At 39.3% G+C, this 18,811-nt stretch overlaps 1 protein-coding gene across 1 annotated transcript in view; it reads right to left on the bottom strand.

Annotated features, from left to right (window-relative positions):
- The window catches only part of LIN9 (lin-9 DREAM MuvB core complex component), a 46,990-nt gene that overhangs the window by 15,600 nt on the left and 12,579 nt on the right, over positions 1-18,811 (bottom strand). Inside the window, exons 4-8 of the mRNA XM_008501137.2 lie at positions 16,241-16,345; positions 14,256-14,389; positions 11,688-11,813; positions 1,878-2,035; positions 80-213 (exon numbers count right to left, since the gene is read on the bottom strand). Of these exons, the coding sequence (XP_008499359.1) occupies positions 80-213; positions 1,878-2,035; positions 11,688-11,813; positions 14,256-14,389; positions 16,241-16,345 (657 nt within the window). The remainder of the gene's footprint in view (positions 1-79; positions 214-1,877; positions 2,036-11,687; positions 11,814-14,255; positions 14,390-16,240; positions 16,346-18,811) is intronic.

Below are 18,811 nucleotides of genomic sequence, written 5' to 3'. Positions count from 1 at the left end.
CATGCAATTGTAGATTTTAAAAAAATACATATTTTTTTTGTTGTTACAACTGTTTTAAGAATTTGTCGTTAATACTTACAAGAACTTCATAATCTGGGACTGTGTGTGTTCCAAGACCTGCCCTGTCAAAAGTCACCCTGTATGTAGCATTAAGAGTATCTACAGCGTCTATTTGTCCAGTAAACAGCCCATCATGGACACCTCGCAAACGTGCTTAAGGGAAAAAAAAGAGAACAACAAACCAAACATTGTAATATTCAGATGCTGTTGAGAAAACCAGACATCTTTTGCAAGTAACTCTTCATATGTATGTTTTAAAACCCATCAATTAAATAAAAATAAAAGTAAACCCAGAAAAAGAACTGTGTGCAATAGAAATACTAGCCAAATTTTATCAAATTTATCTTTGCCAGTCAAGTGTTTCCAAAATTTAATCCTTTGCACTACACTTAGGTCTAAAGAAAACAATACTTAATATGAAATACTTTCTGACAGATACATTTTACAGGCAAAAGTCAGTTTCTGGATGATTTTTGTATACCATTTCTCTTTGACCACTTCAGTGATGACTGCATTTTTAGCAAAAGACACTGAAGAATGCATCTCAAGGACACAGCTCTCCTAATTGAGGAGAAGCAGTGTTGTGCCTCCTCTGCTATAAGAATTAAGGGCAGTGCTGCTGAAGAATGCAAAAAGCAATGAATGGTAGTGGGAGATCCCATTTTAAAGTGAAAAGCATCTGATCACAGACGGATAGGATGGAGGAATTAAAGTTTTTACAGAGTAGACAAAATGTGTGGAATATTTTTAACAGTACTCCTTCAGTTATGCGTAAGTTTTTCCAGTAAGGTAATGCCATGGTTACATGTCCAACTACACTGCAGTATCAGTTGTGTATGTTTCAAACCAGATATATTTATAGAAAAATAAAGCTCAATTTTTATATTAGATTGTATTTTAAGCCTTCAGACAACATCCAGCTCTTTGCATTTAAGCATCTTGTTCTCCAAGATTCATTAGATACATCATACATGAAAAAAACCCACAACAAACCTACAATTTGAAAAGCAAAAATAAACTATACTGTATTTACCATAGAATGGTTAGGGTTGGAAGGGACCTTAAAGGTAATCTAGTTCCAACCCCCCCTGCATAGGCAGGGACACCTTCCACTAGACCGGTTTGCTCAGAGCCCCATCCAACCTGGCCTTGAACACTTACAGGGAAGGGGCAGCCACAGCTTCCTTGGGCAAGCTGTTCCAGCATGTCACCACCCTCACAGGTAAGAATTTATTCCTAATATCTAACCTAAATCGTCCCTCTTCAAGTTTTAAACCATTTTCCCATGTCCTCTCACTACACACTCGTGTAAAAAGCCCTACCCCAGCTTTCTTGTTGTCTCTCTTCAGATACTGGAAGCTTGCTATAAGGTGACCTCGGAGCCCCCTCTAGCCTGAACAACCCCAACTTCTTTAGCTTGTCTTCTCAGGGGAGGTGCTCCAGCCCTCTGATCATTTTAGTGTCTCTCCTTTAGACATGTTCCAGGAGCTTTATGTCCTTCTTGTGTTGAGGACTCCAGAACACTCCAGGTGGGGTCTTACAAGAGCACAGTAGAGAGGGAGAATCCCCTCCCTCAGCTGGCTGTCTATGCTTGTTTTGAAGCAGCCCAGGACCCAGCTGGCTTTCTGGGCTGCAAATTTGTACCTCAAAACTGTATCAGTTTTAAAAATATCAGCTAATCCTCACAAGCACTTTCTTAATGGGCTAAAAATAAAACCCGTACAATTGTTCATGTTTTAAATTTAAATATGTGCACTAAGCATAAGTTTTACTATAATCTTTACAAACCGTTTGGCCATTTGTTTTAAAGAATTTACCTGTAACTTTTGTTCCTATTACAAGAGGTAATGGAATTTCTTCTGGAAGATCTTTGAACTGTGAAATATCTGCAACTTTCCGCTGTTGCAGAAGTCTTATTTTCTGCCGTTTCTGTTTTAATGCTGATCTCTCTTCCTCAAAGAACGCAGAGGAACATCTATAATGCAATTAGGTAAAACCATACTTAAATTGAGCACTGAAAACATATACATATGTCAAAACATATCAAATAAATAGGCACAGTTTATAAACCACAGATAGTAAAAGTTTGGGCAAAGTGAAGAGGAAATCTGTTGAATGATGTAGAAAGTGTTATTCTTCAGAATTATCACTCTTAAAAGTATTCTTTGGAAATAATACTCAAGAATGCAAGCTGTTTGCATCAGTATATCATAAAAGTACAACTTTTTATGACTTTTTCTGTCTACAGGGATCCACTGGCTGTCACAACAAAGCTAAAGTAGGTTCCATCTCCAGTCTACTCTGAGTACTAGTTCAATCCCTTTCACCTGTGATCATTAGCTCTATTAAACTAACTTAGCTTTAAAGGGCACCAGACTCTGAACATAAAATTGCATTTTGCTGTGTCTTGACCTCTGCACACATGCAAGCAAAACTCACCACAAAATCTCTGTTCTGCAGATGAATTTTTCTGAACAGAAGTACAAATTTGTTTGAAATTGGGGATATTGTGTAAAAATCAGATAGTCTCCCCATTTTGTATGTGTGTGTGTCTTAAAAAGTAATCTAGAAGATTAAAAAGACTTACTCCCAAGGCCCTTACTTGATTTTATTCATTTTTTTTTTCACTTCTAACCTACTGAATAGGCATGATCCATAGCTGCTGTATGTGTGCTGCTTAATTGCCCCAGCATTTATTTATCGAATTATTTATCACCTTTATTAATTGCTTTATATAGTCAAATGTAATTTATACATTTCCTGTGGAACTCTGACAATTATATATTTACCACCAATCAAGAAAAAGTCATATTTTATGGGGTTATTTTAGAAGACAGTTAACACCACTGGGGTCCTGCTCTATACTGCAAATTGTTATCTGTTTTAAATCCCTTCAAAATCTTCCTCAGCTATTTATCTCTAACTCAATACTAACCAACCATCTCCTACTTCCAGGGCTGCTTTTACTATTCTCCTACTTTATGCTGAAATATTCTTATGTTTCTTTTTTATACCCTCCCACTTGCAGAGTTCCAGAAAGCCATTTCACTATTGTTAAAAATTTCTTTTCCCTGCAACATATCTGAGATCATTAGAAACTAAGCTGCCAGTGTGCTGAGACTTTGATAGTTAGCAGTAGTTTCACACTCACTTGTCTATATGCATGCATCATTTGCCTTTCATCTTATACGTGGTTTCTATGTTATATGGCGCACGGACCCTCTGTTCTGTTCAGAGTGTACAGTGTGAACATAATGTGATCTTAGTCCTAAGCAAGGTATTTAAGAAAATAAAAATAAAAATAATGAACAAGAGTGAAATAAAGCTGCGATGAACTTCTGCCAGCTTCGTGTAGTAATGCATTGCACTGAAGCTTCCTTTACTTGGCTTTCCAGTCATTATCACCACAGAACTTGTCACTGCTCTTTCTGTAGTCCAGAAAATACACTGTAGATTAAAGAACTGTAGCTGTGAAAAGCAGAATGCATTTATGTGGAACTGAGTATTGCCTAACGATTAGGAATTCAAAATATCTGGAAAGGAATATGCCAGTGGAAGAGATGGTGGTTGGGAGACCTATGCAAAGCTTATTTGGGTAGTCTCATTTAGGAGTTCCCATTTGCCTTATATTGACTACTTGCAGTGGGCTGCAAATATGAAGTAGCAAAATGGAGGTGAGACCTTTTCAATTTCGTTGAGTATGAGAATAAATAAATAAATAAGCTCCTATGTCCCCCAAAAAAGTCTCTTCCAACCAAATGCTTTAGGTCATGGGGGTAGAAAGTATTTCCAATGTATTTCTGGCTTCTGTTACTGGAAACCTCTAACCCCATGCCCACCCCCCCAAGTATATTTAATAATGGTTGTCCCACCTTCATGCCATTCCTATGAAAAAATTAAGAGGAAAACTGTGGTACAGATCACACTGAAAACTACTTTTCTCTAGAGGCTTTTTAAGAGGTCAAACATTCTTCTCAGTTTCTACCTCAGTCATGAGAACCAACAGACAAGCATATCTGAACTTAATTCATATCCATTGCTATTTCACAAACCCAATGAAGTTTATACAGATTACACAAGACTAACTATTACCTCTTCCTTTTCTTGGAGCATATCTTTCCCCACAGTCTACTGGAATCTTACAAGCTCTGCAGGTCCCCATGAAGAATACTGTTGTGTCAACCACACTGTTGATGGTGTGATAGGACATTTAAAGAAGCAGCAGACATGAGAATATATAACAATATATCTAAAACAAAGTTAAAAAATGATAACCACATAGAGACACTCTTACCCTCTGCCATCAACACTGTGGATGCAACATCTTATTTTTTCTCCTCCCCCAAGGGGAGATATTGGTACTAATGTGGTATTTAGCTTACTTGCACACAGTAAGGACAGATAAAGAGATTTCTAACAGACGAGTTATGCTGAAAAGTTTTGCTCTAGAACTAGATGAGAATTATCTTTAAAAATATTCAAATCACTTAGAGTAATTAAGGAACTTTTAGAACAGAGCCCAAGGGTCACTCTTTTTATGTTGTTAAAAAGCAAGATACCAAACTTTTCGTTGACAAACAAAACCAAATGTTATATTCAGTCAAATACTTGTACTTCAGAATTCACATAAATTCACATAAAACAACTTCCTGCCTACTTAGACTTGGGGTTACTTAGGCATGAGTCTCTCTTTTTAAAAAACTCATTATATCATAACTTAACAAAAACCCCGAACTCAAAAAACCACCACCACCCACTCTTTTCCCCAGAAAGTCAAAACAAAACCAAAAATCAACTAATAAACAGGAAAAATAGGAAGTTGTCACAAGGGTCCAACAAACTGCTTGAATGAGGTAAGCTGACCTTCGCTAGCGGTACCTACTTTGGGCAGAAATGAAAAGCAACAAATAATAATTTAACCTCCAAACACACCAGTTCTCTCTCAGTGGAAAGCATGGTGACAGAGGAACTTAAAGGTTATTTTATTGCTAAGCTCAAATGATATGAGCACCTTTCCAAAAGGAGCGGCTTTTAAGCAGGCTATGCTGCTTCCTTGGACTGTCAATTTTTAGTTATGTAAAGCTCTTTATAGGTAAGGAAGATGAAACAGCCTCCATCACACTAAATATGATATGACTCAGTGCAGTGGATCTATGAATTGGATTCAGTGCTTTAGTATTTATATTCAGTATTTATACTTTTGTAAATAAACAAGTAATTTATTTTTATAATACTACTTATGTATTTTTCTCCCAATCTTACAGAATCACAGAATGGTTGAGTTTGTGAAGGATCTCTGGAGGTCACCTGCTCCAATCACTCCAAGCAGAGTCACCCACAGGAGGCTGCTCAGTACCATATGCAGATGACCTTTGAGAACCCTAAGGAAGGAGATTCTGTCACCTCTCTGAGCAACCTGTGCCAGTGTTCAGTCACGCTCACAGAAGAAAAGTGTTTCCTTATCTTAAGACTAAACCTGCTGTGTTTCAGTTTGTGCCCATTGCATCTTATCTCCAGACAACACTGAAGAGTCTGGTGCTGTGTTCTCTAGCCCTTCAGATATTTGTACACAGAGATGAGATCTTTCCTAAGCTTTCCCTATCTAGTCTAAATTGTATAGGTTACGTGAAAAGGCTGAACTGAATCAGTGGATTTAATAATTCTAAACCAGAGAAAAACTGCGCTCTTCATTAAATTTGGATTTTTCTCTAAAACATCTACTACTTTATGGGTGAATTTCTCCTCTCTCTGCTTTGGTAACAAGGCCAGTAAAAGTTAAGGATCTATAAAATGGTTTAAAAAGAATAAAACAAATGAGATAGAAATGTGCACTCCTTTTTCCCATTATAAGCTTAGTTATAGCCAGAACAAAAATTAGTGAAAAATTTGCCTGTGCTTCCAGAAAGCACCTGTCACTGTTTGAACAGGACAAACTAAAGAAGAAGGGCTTTTCAGACTCTGAGAGGGGCTGAATGCAGAGGGAGGGATCTATAACCTCCCATTTCCTGCCATAACTCTATAAAAGATCACAAAGTCAGCAGCTTCCCCCTCTTATTCCTCCTGCTGACTGTGCTGCTGTTTGTTACCACTAGCTAGCCACCTGCTATCTATCGGGTTGTATATATTTGTATTTTTTGTTACTTTACCCTTTATGTTATTACCTTTCACTTGTATTAGTAAAATCTGTATCTAATTGTCTTCAGTTTCCAACTTAAGGTGTCCAGTCTTTTATTGCCCTTTTATCTTCCCTTTGTGTGTGTGGGGGGAATAGAGAGGAATTCTGCCCTAGGTTTGTAGCTCACCCAAACTGCTAAACCATGACAGAATAATTGTTGCCCAACGTGGGGCTTGAATTTAATTTTGTCTTTTAACTGTAAATGCTTTAAGTTGGAAATTGAAAAAAGAAAAATGGCTTTAAAAATGGCATGGGTGAAAGACTTGTTAAATACTGCCATTTTGTATTTACTCATTCGTGCATGTTGTTTTATATGGTTCCCTGTCCTAGACATGATAATTTACTATGCTGTTAAAACAGGGACTTCTGTGGGAATGAAATCAGTTGGGAATTTAACTGGGGAGTTTAGGGATTCTTTGGTGAATGCATTCACTATGCAAAATTATTCTGTTCCTTTCTCTGCCGAGTTTGATCCGCCAGAGTTTCAAGGCCTTGGTGATAGTTGGTGATACTTGTTTTGGTTATCATTGTGCCTAAAAACGCTCCAGGAGCGGTTCAATGTCCAACATTTGTGCTGAGCAGCGAGAGTCGGCCTGAGGCAGGAACAACCCAGGAGAGTGATTCGGAACCTAAGATAATTGTCCAATCCATGTCTCTGAAAGAGACATGAAATTTAAGAAAGGATTATGCTCCCGATGAAGGTCAATCACTGACTGCTTGGATGCTGTGGTGCTGGGACAAGGGAGCGGATATAGCAGACCTGGAGGGCAGAGACGCTTGGCAGCTGGGATCCATTAGCCAGAGATAGGAGCACTGGTAAGGTAAATGGGAGAACAGAGGTACTTACAGTCTTTGGAAACACCAAACACTGTGGAAAGAGGCATCAGATATCTGAGGGAGCTGGCATTTTAGGAGGTCATCCGTGGTGATGGGGAAGCACCTGAGGATCCTGACGAAATTCCATGCAGGAGGCTTCTGCTTAAAAAGCTTACAGAGAGTGCCCCTGCTTCGTACTCCCACGAAGGGAGGGGGGGGAAGGGTCGTTGGGGGAGATAATGAAACACCACTGATTGTCGGTGAATTTATTAGCCAGCTAAGACGGTGAGAAGACAGTGTCTCTAACCCCTTACAGGCTCATGTCTCAGCTGTGGAAAAATGGCTCGGGAGTTCAAAACTATGGCTGAGGAGTTAAAAACCTCTTTTGAGAAGCTGCATGATAAGTTACCCATGATGGAGACAGAGAGTAACCCTCACTGTTCTTCTGAATGGATTCATGAATCAGCTATCAAAACCAGGCGCTTCCCTAGGCCAGCTCAGGGTAGGCAGACCTCAACTCGCAGTTCACTGTGGTCAACTCTATGTAAACTTGGTGAAAACATGAGTATATGGGATGGCAAACCCACTGCTACCCTGTGTGCCCGAGTTCACAGGAGCTGCAAGGTAATACCAGCAGGGGTAGTGTTTCCAGAATGATGGCCACTCCAGACTCCCAAGGAATACCCATTGCTGGCCCCAACAGATGGGTCTCCAACCCAACTATGAGTAAAGGAAGTAACAGTGAGGGTCCAGTTTGCCACACAAACCCTTCTGGTTCAATGTGGGTGCTGTACTCAGCAGTAGAGGGGCGCTGCCTCCAGCCAGGTGGAGGAGAGGGATAACTGAGTTTACTGGATGGTGTGGATTTGGTGGCCTGGCACAGCAGAACCACAGAGATACAGTGCCCTGGTAGACACTGGTGCACAGTGCACTTTGCTACCATCAAATCACAAAGGAGCAGACTGTTACCATCTCTGGAGTCACAGGAGGGTCTCAAGAACTCACTGTAGTGCAGGCTGCACTGAGCCTGACAAGTAATGACTGGGAGACCCACCATATAGTGGCTGGCCCAGATGGTCTGTGCATCTTTGGTATAGACTTCCTTTGATGTAGCAGCTGTGGAAACTGAGGGCATTGACCGATTGTCTGACAATTGTTGTCTGACCCTTGTGTGGTGGGCCTGATGAGGGTAGAGCAACAGCAGGTACCAACTGCAGCTATCACAGTACATCAGTGGCAGCACCATACCAACAGACTCCCTGCTTCCCATACAAAATCTTCTTTGATAGTTGGAGATCCAAGGGGTGATCAGCAAGACTCACTCATCTTTCAATAGTCCTATATGGCCAGTGTGGAAGCCTGATGAAGGATGGAGATTAACTGTGGATTATCATGGTGTAAATGAAGTTACACCATCAATGAGTGCTGCTGGTGCAGATATGTTGGAGCTTCAATATGAACTGGAGTCTAAGGCAGCCAAATGGTATGTAACTACTGACATGGATAACGTGTTCTTCATTCCTATAGCAGCAGAGTACAGGCCCCAATTTGCTTTCACCTGGAGGGGCTTCCAGTACACCTGGAGACGACTGCCTCAGGGATGGAAGCATAGTCCCACCATCTGCCATGGACTGATCCACAAGGCGCTGGAGAAGGGTGGAGCTCCAGCTCATCTGCAGTACATTGATGATATTGTTGTATGGGGTCATACCGCTGAAGAAGTCTTTGAAAAAGGCAGGAAAGTAATCTGCATACTACTAGAAGCTGGTTTTGCTATAAAGAAAAGCAAGGTCAAGGGATCTGCCAGAGTCCCAGTTCCTGGAAGTTAGATGGCAAGATGGGTGCCAGCACATCCCTATGGATGTGGTCAGCAAAACTAACCATGTTGTCAACCACTAATAAGAAAGAGACGCAGACCTTCTTGGGTACGGTGGGATTTTGGAGGATGCACATTCCTGGGTACACTCAGACTGTAAAACCCCCTTATGACATCACCCGAAAGAAAAAAGTGTTTTACATGGGGCCCTGAACAGCAACAGGCCTTTGAACAGATAAAATGAGAGAGAGTCCATGCTGTGGCCCTGGGACCTGTCTGAACAGGACAGGAGATTAAAAATGTGCTCTACACTGCAGCTGGTGATAATGGTCCCATCTGGAGCCTCTGACAGAAAGCACCTGATGAGACTCAAGGTTGACCCCTAGGGTTTTGGAGTCAGCAGTCTAAAGGTTCAGAGGCCAATTACACTCCAACTGAAAGAAATATTGGCTGCTTATGAAGGAGTTCGAGCCACTTCAGAAGTGACTGGTACTGAGGCAATGCTCCTCCTGGTACCCCAGTTCTGAAGTGGATGTTCAAGGGGAGGATCTCATCTACACACCATGCCACTGATGCCACCTGGAGTAAGTGGATTGCCTTGATAACACAGTGAGGTCAAACAGGGGGATGTGATAGTCCAGACATTGTGGAGGTGATTACAAACTGGCCAGAGGGTAAAGATTTTGGAATGCCACCAGATGAGACAGTGAACTGTGCTGAGGAAGCCCCTCCATATAATGAACTTTCAGATTATGAGAGGTTTGCTCTCTACACTGATGGATCCTGCCATCTTGTAGGAAGTCAGCAGAGGTGGAAAGCAGCAATTTGGAGTCCCACAAGACAAGTCATTCAAGCAGCTGAGGGGGACGGTGAATCCAGCCAGTTTGCAGAGGTAATAGCCATGCAGCTGGCCCTGGACATTGCTGAACAGGAAAAATGGCCATTGCTTTACCTCTACACTGACTCATGGATGGCAGCAAATGCCTTGCTGAAGGGATGGAAACGGGACAACTGGCATCACAGGGGGAAGCCTTTTTGGGCTGCCACTCTGTGACAAGTTATCACTGCCTGGTTAGAGACACTAATGGTAAGGGTATGTCACATGGACACCCATGTACCTAAGAATGGGACCAGTGAAGAACACCAGCAAAACCATCAGACAGACCAGGCAGCTAAAGTGTTTCAAACAGATTTAGACTGGGAGCACAGAAGTGAACCGTTCTTAGCTCTCTGAGCCCATGACACTTCAGGTCACCAAGGGCAAGATGCAACATACCAATGGGCCCATGACCCAGGGGTGTATTTAACTTTAGACATTATTACACCAGTAATTCATGATTGATATATGTTCAGCAATCAAAGAAGCTAAACCTTTAAAACCTCTGTGGTAGAGGGGACGTTGGTGTAAATACAAGTCTGGAGAGGCCTGGCAGATTTATGCCATCACACTCCCTCAGACTCGCCAGAGTAAGCGCTCTGTGCTCACAATGGTTGAAGCAAGCACTGGTTGGTTGGAAACATTCCTGTGCCTCATGGCACTGCCCCTAACACTGTTCTGGGGCTTGAGAGGCAAGTGTTTTGGTGGATCGAGTCAGACAATGGGACTCATTGCAAAAACCATCTCATAGACAACTGGGCTAAAGAGCATGGTGTAGAGTGGATACCATATTCACTACCATGGACCAGCATCAGGAAAAAATGAATGCTACAATGGCTTGCTGAAAAACACCCTGAAAGCAATGGGTGGTGGGACTTTAAAAACTGGGATATACGTTTGGCAGAAGCCACCTGGCTAGTTAACACTGGTGGAATCTATCAATCGAGCTGGTCCTGCTCAATCAGACTGTCTACATACAGTGGATGGGGATAAAGCCCCTGTTGTGTGTGAAAAGAATCTGTTGGGAAAAACTGTTTGGGTCTATCCTGCTTTGGGCAAAGAGAAACCTGTCCATGGGGTTGTTTCTGCTCAACGTCCAGGGCACGCTTGGTGGCTTATGCAGGAGGATGGGGAAGTCCACTGTATACCATAGGGGAACCTAACTCTAGCCAAGAGCATCTAATTTCACTTTGTAAGTAATTAGTTGTATTAAGTGTTTTTTCCTCAGGATAATGCAGTGGTGTCCCAGAGTCTCAGGAAGAGTTCACAGCATGTGAGGGCATGAACCCTGCAGACCCTGTACCATCTGTTTTGCTTTGAGAAGCTGCCATGATGAGCACCTGCAGCCTGGAATTAACAAAAATCTTCTTTAAAGACAGAGGAGCGCCAGGTGAATGAGTATGGAGAGAAATGGAATGGAATAACGGGTGGAATGTCACCGTTTGAACAGGCAGAACCAAAGCAGGAGGGCTTTCAGACTCTGAGAGGGGTGGAACACAAAGGGAGGGATCAATTCCCTCCCATTTCCTGCCATGCTCAATAATAAAGATCAGAAAGTCAGCAGCTCCTCCCTCTTTTTCCTCCTGCTTCCTGCTGGCTGTGCTGCTGTTTGTTACCACCAGCTAGACACCTGCTATCTATCAGCTTGTGTGTGTGTATATATATATGTATTTGTATTTTTTGTTATTTTACCCTTTATGTTACCTTTCCCTTGTGTTAGTAAAATCTGTATCTAATTGTTTTCAGTTTCCAACTTAAGGTCTCCAGTCCTTATTGCTCTTTTATCTTCCCTTTGTGTAGGGAGAGAATAGAGGAATTGTGTCATATGTTTGCCATCTGCCCAAACTGCTAAAGCATGACAGTACTGAAAAATAAAGGAAAAAAAAAACACGACAAAAAAACCAACCAACAAACAACAAAAAAACACACAACACCAAAATTACCTCCGTGGTTTTCCCATTAATCGTCTGATTTTCCCCCACTCTACTCTTGTCAATTTTCTTGTTTTCAGATTTGGAAAAGATTCCTTCAGACATATACAGAAGTCATTATCTCCTTCAAATAGTGGTCTGTTGAAACATAATTGGTTCTTATTTAACTACACATAGTAAACCACAAGATTCCACAAGACAGCCATCATAAGAAATACATTGAAAACAAAAAGTATAATTTAGTCATATAATAAGATTGTCCTACTCCAAAGGACAAATTTAACCTGAAATAAACTCAACTGAAAACAAAGATAGTTTCATGGTCTATTGTTCTACTTGAGCCTTACTATCAGCAATGTTTAAAAATGTTACTCTCTCTTGTTAATACAGCAAAATATATGCACTCATCCTGCTTTGTAATGTACATAAAGGGACCAAATGAAACTTCAGCCAAGCCAATGCAGTGTCATCAGGATGTTGCAAAACAGTGAAGGAAACCATAAAGATATGGTGAAGTATTAAGAATAAAGAGAGAGACAATGCGATACTGAGAAATAAACAGTACCTTTTTCATTAATTCATTCAGTTATAACCCAAATTCTCACAACAGAGGGTTCAAAAAACACAGGAAATCAACCCAGCTTGTCATTTCCTACAACTATACAGGTGAGAGTTCTATTATCTCACACCATGACCTCAAGATGAAGTGACAGTTCAGAGAACCTACCTACAAAACTTAGGAATTTCTCATGGATTCTATGACCTCTCTGTATCTGTGTTTTATCACTGCCATATTCTTCTTGGGCTCAAGAGATAAGTGAGTAGGAATCGATATGTTGGTCTAATGGCAGGTTAATCATTAAAGACTATGCAACTAAAATAGATCTCACCTGATGAGAACAAAATAAGTGCATGCTAGATAAAGCAACTTTTCTCCACTGTCTACAGGACACTGGCATTTGGAGAAGAATATCCCCAAGCACAGAACAAAGAGCAACACTGCTTTTAAGTATGTGGGGTAGCAGGAGAGAAGACAGGTGTATAGAGGGGAAACCTGGGCAATAATGAATGAGAATATTGTTGCAGTAGAAGATTTGTGACATGAAGGAAAAAGGAAAGCATGAAGGATGATTAATGAGGCTCAGAAAACAGATAAGGAAGTCTATAAAACAGAGTTTTATTTTATCCAGATTTACTGCTACTAATATCTATGTGTTTTGACGTGTTTGGGGGCTTTTTGGGGAGAAAGAGAATCCCTGCTTGATTGTTTTTACTTTTGCTTGTCCCCAAGCAGGAAAACTGTAGATCCACAGTACCAACAGGACTGGAAGCTCTGGGAAATGGTGTAAGCACACTACAGCTGCATCTGTTTCTGAGGGCCCATGATCACTGTAGTAGTATGCAGCTCTTCAGAACCCTCTCTGTGTCAAAACTCAATTGGATTTTACAAAAAACAGTCCTCTGCAGTAGCAGAGAGAGAATCCAACAAACAGCTTTGATAATCCAATAACCACAAATGATGGTTCAAAAGATTAAAATATTTCAAAAAATTATAACAGACTTGACATTTAAACTGACAATTTCAATTCTGGACAAGACAATTTGATTAAAATGTGTTAAGACTTGTACAGTGAGCCAATGACAACTGACTATTGCCTTAAACCTCTTTAAGCTTCTCATTAAGTCGAGATCTATCACTCAAAACAATATGCATGAAAATTCTTCTTCCAAAGGTATGTAGTTTCTTAGTAAAATATGCTACAGACTAACATGATCATATTTTACTAGCATTACAAGCATACATTGATAACTATTGATGAGATTTTCAGAATTATCTGATAAACTAAAATTCTAGTCTTCTGATAGACTGATAGACTTGTTCCTTTGACAATTCTTTGAGAATAAGCTAGAAGCTCTTGGACTGTTGTAAAAATAATAATTTTAAGTGTCACATATTAAATTGACTACTAGGGGCAAGTAGGGTTTAGGATTTTTTTTTTTCATGTAAGGGGAAAAATAAGCCATGTAAGAGATTACTTCTTTTGAAGGAATGAAATACTACAGATGATGACTTTAAAACTAGGGAAAATGGACAAGCAATTTTTCTGTTCGTAATGAACACATCCTAAAATGTTTTTCTGTTGCCATGTCTGCCTTCTGTTAGGGAAAAAAGCCACAGCAATAATAAATTACGAAGTAAAAGCAATTAAAAAAATCAATAATGATTTTTGCTTTTCAAAATTAAGTTTTCATTATTAGGAGCCAAATATAAATAGTTATTTAAACAATTCACCCAACCTTGCTAGTGGTGTTAAAAGAAAAAGTGGCAATGACTGAGGTACAAATTGCAGAGAGAGCCTAGAAGATAGGAGATCCAAGAAGGAGGCTAATATCTGGACAACAGACGAGTATTCACAGCCTGAAGCTCTGTTAGTGATCACAATAAAAACAGGATGATGAGGAACAATTAACTTAAATCAACATCTACATGAAGAAGCAGCTCGGTTTCAGAAAACGACTTGTTTCTATACTAATAAGATAAAATTATACAACTTATAGAATTATATAAAACAAACATACTTATCTATATTCGAATAGAACCATTCATATATGCACCACTTGTGAGCTTTGGGAAGTTTCAGCAGGTTACGAAGCCGTAAACCAATCTTTTGTGATACTTTCTTGTCTGGTGTTGGCATTGTTGTATTAAACTTCTATATAATAAAATAATGGAAAAAGATAAATACACTCTAAAGTTCTTCATTATTTGAATAATGAAAATAAATTTTATTGAAAAACGTTTGCACATTAATAATAGTTACGTTTTAATTGAACATGTTGTTTAATTATTTTTTTGTTATATCAGCAATGCAATCAAATGTAGCAAGATGGCAACCTTCAGTAGAATCAATACAAATTCTCTCCACACAAAGCTCTTCTAAAAGAAACACCTTGCAACACTTAAGCTACATTAGTGGTAACAATAGCATAGTACTAAAACACACACACTTCATAAGGTTGGGGCACCACTGAACACTGCCTTATGATGCCACAGGTGATGTGGCTCAGATGCCAGCAATGCCTCATTTGCATTCATGCTTTTACTCTTACTAACTGTTCTTCAGCTGAGAATGAAAGCTAGCACAGGAATGTCATACAGCAAAAGTGTCCACTTTTTAGAAAACTGCAAACTGCAGGTGTAACTAGTGTGGACAAAAGCAATCAAGTTTTAACTACATTTGAAAGCTATTTTGTAAATTGCAAAAAAACATACTCCTAGATAACATGCATAATACATAGATCTGTGTTTAAACAAGACAGAAGAAAAATAATTGTGTAATTGTGTTCCAGGGATGGCTGTCTTAACTGACAGAAAGAAAGAAAAACTTGCTTGCAAAAAAACCCCAAAACAATAGCTTTCTGAGAATATGTACCCATGCCATAATCAGCTGGTATTCTTTCTCAAATGGTTGAAAGTATTTTGGCCTTTAGTAGCACCACTAAAACATAAGGTAGACCTTTCTGGCTCTTCTCTTGCTGCACTTCATCACTACCTTCTGAATACAGGTCCCCTTTCTCCCACTGGAACTCAAGGAAACAAAGCCTAGCACACCAGCAAGATCTATGAGCTACAGAAGCTGTGATCTCTTAGAAATGTTGGTCTAGTAATCACTAGACCTCCTCAACCAGACATCTAAGTAGAAACCAAGCAGGCTTAGAACATTATCCAAGAGTCTCTACTGTTAGAAATCATGGCAAGAAATACAGATAAATGTCCTAAACAGTGACAAAATGGAGCCAGCAAAACAGCAACTCCTAAGTCTTCCCTGTTTGACACTGCACACTGTAGTTCAGAAGACAAATAAGACCAGTTTTGTAACAATTCACTTTTCAGTGTGACAAATTAAGGCTTGTAAGGTGATGGTACAGAAAAATGATTTGGATACAAATTCTTTTGAGATTTTGCCCTACAGATTTTGCCCTGTCTAATGTAGCACATAAAGGCTTAAGAGAAATTACAGCTGCTCTTTCATGCTATATCAAGGTGTAGACAGTCAAGTGGAGGAGTAGAAAAACAAACTGCTTGGCCTGGAGAATGTTATCATTACAGGATCAAGAAGGTGCAGATGGCCATGAATATATTTAGGCTACAAACCTAGAACAAGTTCCTAACTATTAGAATACATTAAGTTCCATTGCACCCTTCTAAATTATGTAGTCAGTGCAAGAAATCTAGTCAGTTTTTAACTAAATTTATGTAGAGTGCAGGATATGATGGTTTGTGGGAGCAAGATAGGCGATTAGTCTGGAATCCTTTGTAGCTCTGTATGCTTATGTCCAGAATTAAAAAGAACAGGTACACATGTAAACAAACTGAGGAACCCAGTTTGCAAGGAAGTGAAACGTGTGCTTTGAATTGTGGCTTACTCCTAGAAACAGCTTTCCTGACAAGAATATTCATAAATTGATAATGCAACTTAAAAAACAAGAGTATTCTAACTTCCAGTTAACACAGATAGGTTTCTATCCTTTTTTGCTAAAAATATCTGCATACACGTAGGTACCTGTGGAACCATCGCAACCTTCTGATTTCTTTTGGGTGACCTTGTGTTTATTTGTCTGTCATCTTCTTCAGAGTAGAGTCGACTCCGTTTTGAATTTCTGAAGGGCTGCATGTACCAAAATTAAAAATGAATTACAAGAAAAAAAGTCTGATTTCTCTGCTCATGCACAGAATTCAGCAAGAGAAACGGCCCTTTCTCTAGCCACCTATTAGTTTTAAGACACGACACACAGTAAATAGTGCCTCCTAGCAGTTACAAATGCAAGGGCTGAGAGAAGAGAAGAAGGAATTGAAGATCCCAGGTTTTCCAATGCTAACTATAATGCATTACTATACTGCTGGCCCTGTGCCACAGAAGTATTTAGACTCTAACTCCGACTTGTTTCCAGAGGAGTCAGGTGTCTAAACACTTGTGTATCTGAGCTTAAAATAGACCTTGCTTTGGCTACTGGCACCTTTGATAAACAGTTTGTTCTGAATTTTGGGTTAAAAAAAAAAAAGTTAATTCAAATAGAGTATTTGTTTTGGTATGTTCTCAATAAAAACACTAACTGGATATATTTTGCAAGGATTTTTTATGAGTCTAAGCAAGTGCTGTGAGTTTGCTCTTTTGTTAACTCACTGCAAAACACTAAGAAGCTTAAGTCTGAAGAACTTAAAGATTGAATAAGTTATATGAAAATATCAGAAAATTTAGAATTTATGCTAACTAAAATTTGTGTGTAAATATATTATAGCTCAAAGAATTAGAAGGCTGACTAAAAACAAGAAACCACGTTGCATATGCAAGTATGAAAAAAATGCTTTCATTTACATATCCCTCAACATTTTACCCTATGACAAAAAAACTCATGCTTTGAATGGGGACAAAACAGTAAGCTAAGAGTGGCTGTTCAATGCTGAGAGCAAGAAGCTTTTCCTTTCACAAAGACTTTGAGATCCTGCACAGGAGCCAGCCACAACAGAAATGTGTCTCCGTTGCAGAATACCAAGACTGCACCCTGTAATGTGCCTTGTACCTCAAATTATTTACAAAGATGATGAATAAGTGCAGAACAAATGCAGATTTCCATTCTTTCAATAGAGATTGTGAAATTAAACCAAATTGATATGGGTATGAAATCTACAACATCCACAATGGGAAAAAAATTATGACAAAGATAAGCCCTTAATAAGAGCCAGAAACAAATCAACAAAGCAAAATATAACTTCAGTAATAACCATTCACACTTGAGAAAAAGAAGTTTGTGACTGATTAAAGTAGCTGTTTGAAAAGTGATACTCTCTATTAGTTGTAGAAAAAAAAAAAAATCTGTCTTCCCGTGCCATGAGAACAGCTAAAGCTTTACCAGCGAAATGTGCCTTTCTTATTCCAAATTATATATATATTTCATAAATATAACTACATAAGTATATTTAAGTAACAGTAGTTCCCTGTTGGAAGAGCACAGCACATTCAGCACAATGAGCAAAACATCCATTCCTTGTAGATGTTACAAACCAGGAGAGAAATACACACTGAACAGAGAGACCATATATTGGCAAGGTAATTAGATGGTGCCCAAATAGTATTAACACAGTAATTAGCTTACCATATTAGCTATTATGATTGTATGTCTCTCTTCACATCTTTCAATTCACTAAACCTTAAGAATAATTTAAAATTGCAAGTACAATACCTTCTTTACACAGTTCCTGATTTTCTGATGCTATAACTGATGAGAAGCATGTCCCATCACAGTAAGCCATATGCTAAAACAACCTAGACAAAACTTAAGAGTGCCATCAGCCTTATGCTAAGGCTATGATCCAGATCAAGAGAACTGTTTGCAAACCTCAAAAGAAGCTTCCAAATTCTGTTCCAAGGAACTATCCAAAATGATAGGAGTGTTTCAGCACTCCTGATTGCCTTTGCCTCACACAAGAATGAAGTAACAAGTATTGCAAAGAGGTATTTAAACAGGTTAGGCATTTTTGGAAACATTCTTTAACCAACAGTACAACACATCTGTAAACAACTTCCACTGTTCAGGGAATTCAAACTAGTACAAAAGATGGCATCAAATCTCAGCAACATGAGTCACTGCTAACACATCAGAATCTCATGTGATCTTGCTTCTAGCTTTCTAAAGAAAGCTAGACTCCTTGTTTTTAATATCTACAGCCAGCATACCTGAAGATTGTCAAAGTTTTTGTAAAAATGGCTAGTGAATTCAGTTCTTTAGCATATGTTCTCTTCTCATTTACCAGTAAGGCTTGTTTTTGTCAGAAGATTAACCTTCCTAGGGAACAGCTGAAAATTGTGACATCAACTGCAGGAATCAAGGGCCATCACATGGTTCTGGTGATTATGGAACTGCATTTCGTAGGCCTTATGTTCTCCAGCATGAGCAACATGTATGTATATATACTTAGGTGAATCCAAGCAAAATAAATACTCTCTGTAAGCTTCCCTCTAAAGGTTCAAGATCACAGAATAAGCTACTTATGACAGATGTTAGCCATGTTGCTCAATGCACTACTGGATGCTGCTCAGATAACATTATAGATGAGCAGAGCAGGATCATGTGAG

This window comes from Calypte anna, chromosome 3, assembly GCF_003957555.1.
Source record: "Calypte anna isolate BGI_N300 chromosome 3, bCalAnn1_v1.p, whole genome shotgun sequence".
NCBI classification, from domain to species: Eukaryota; Metazoa; Chordata; class Aves; order Apodiformes; family Trochilidae; genus Calypte; species Calypte anna.
Note: the sequence above shows the minus strand (reverse complement) of the source record. Positions and strands in the feature narration are given on the sequence as shown.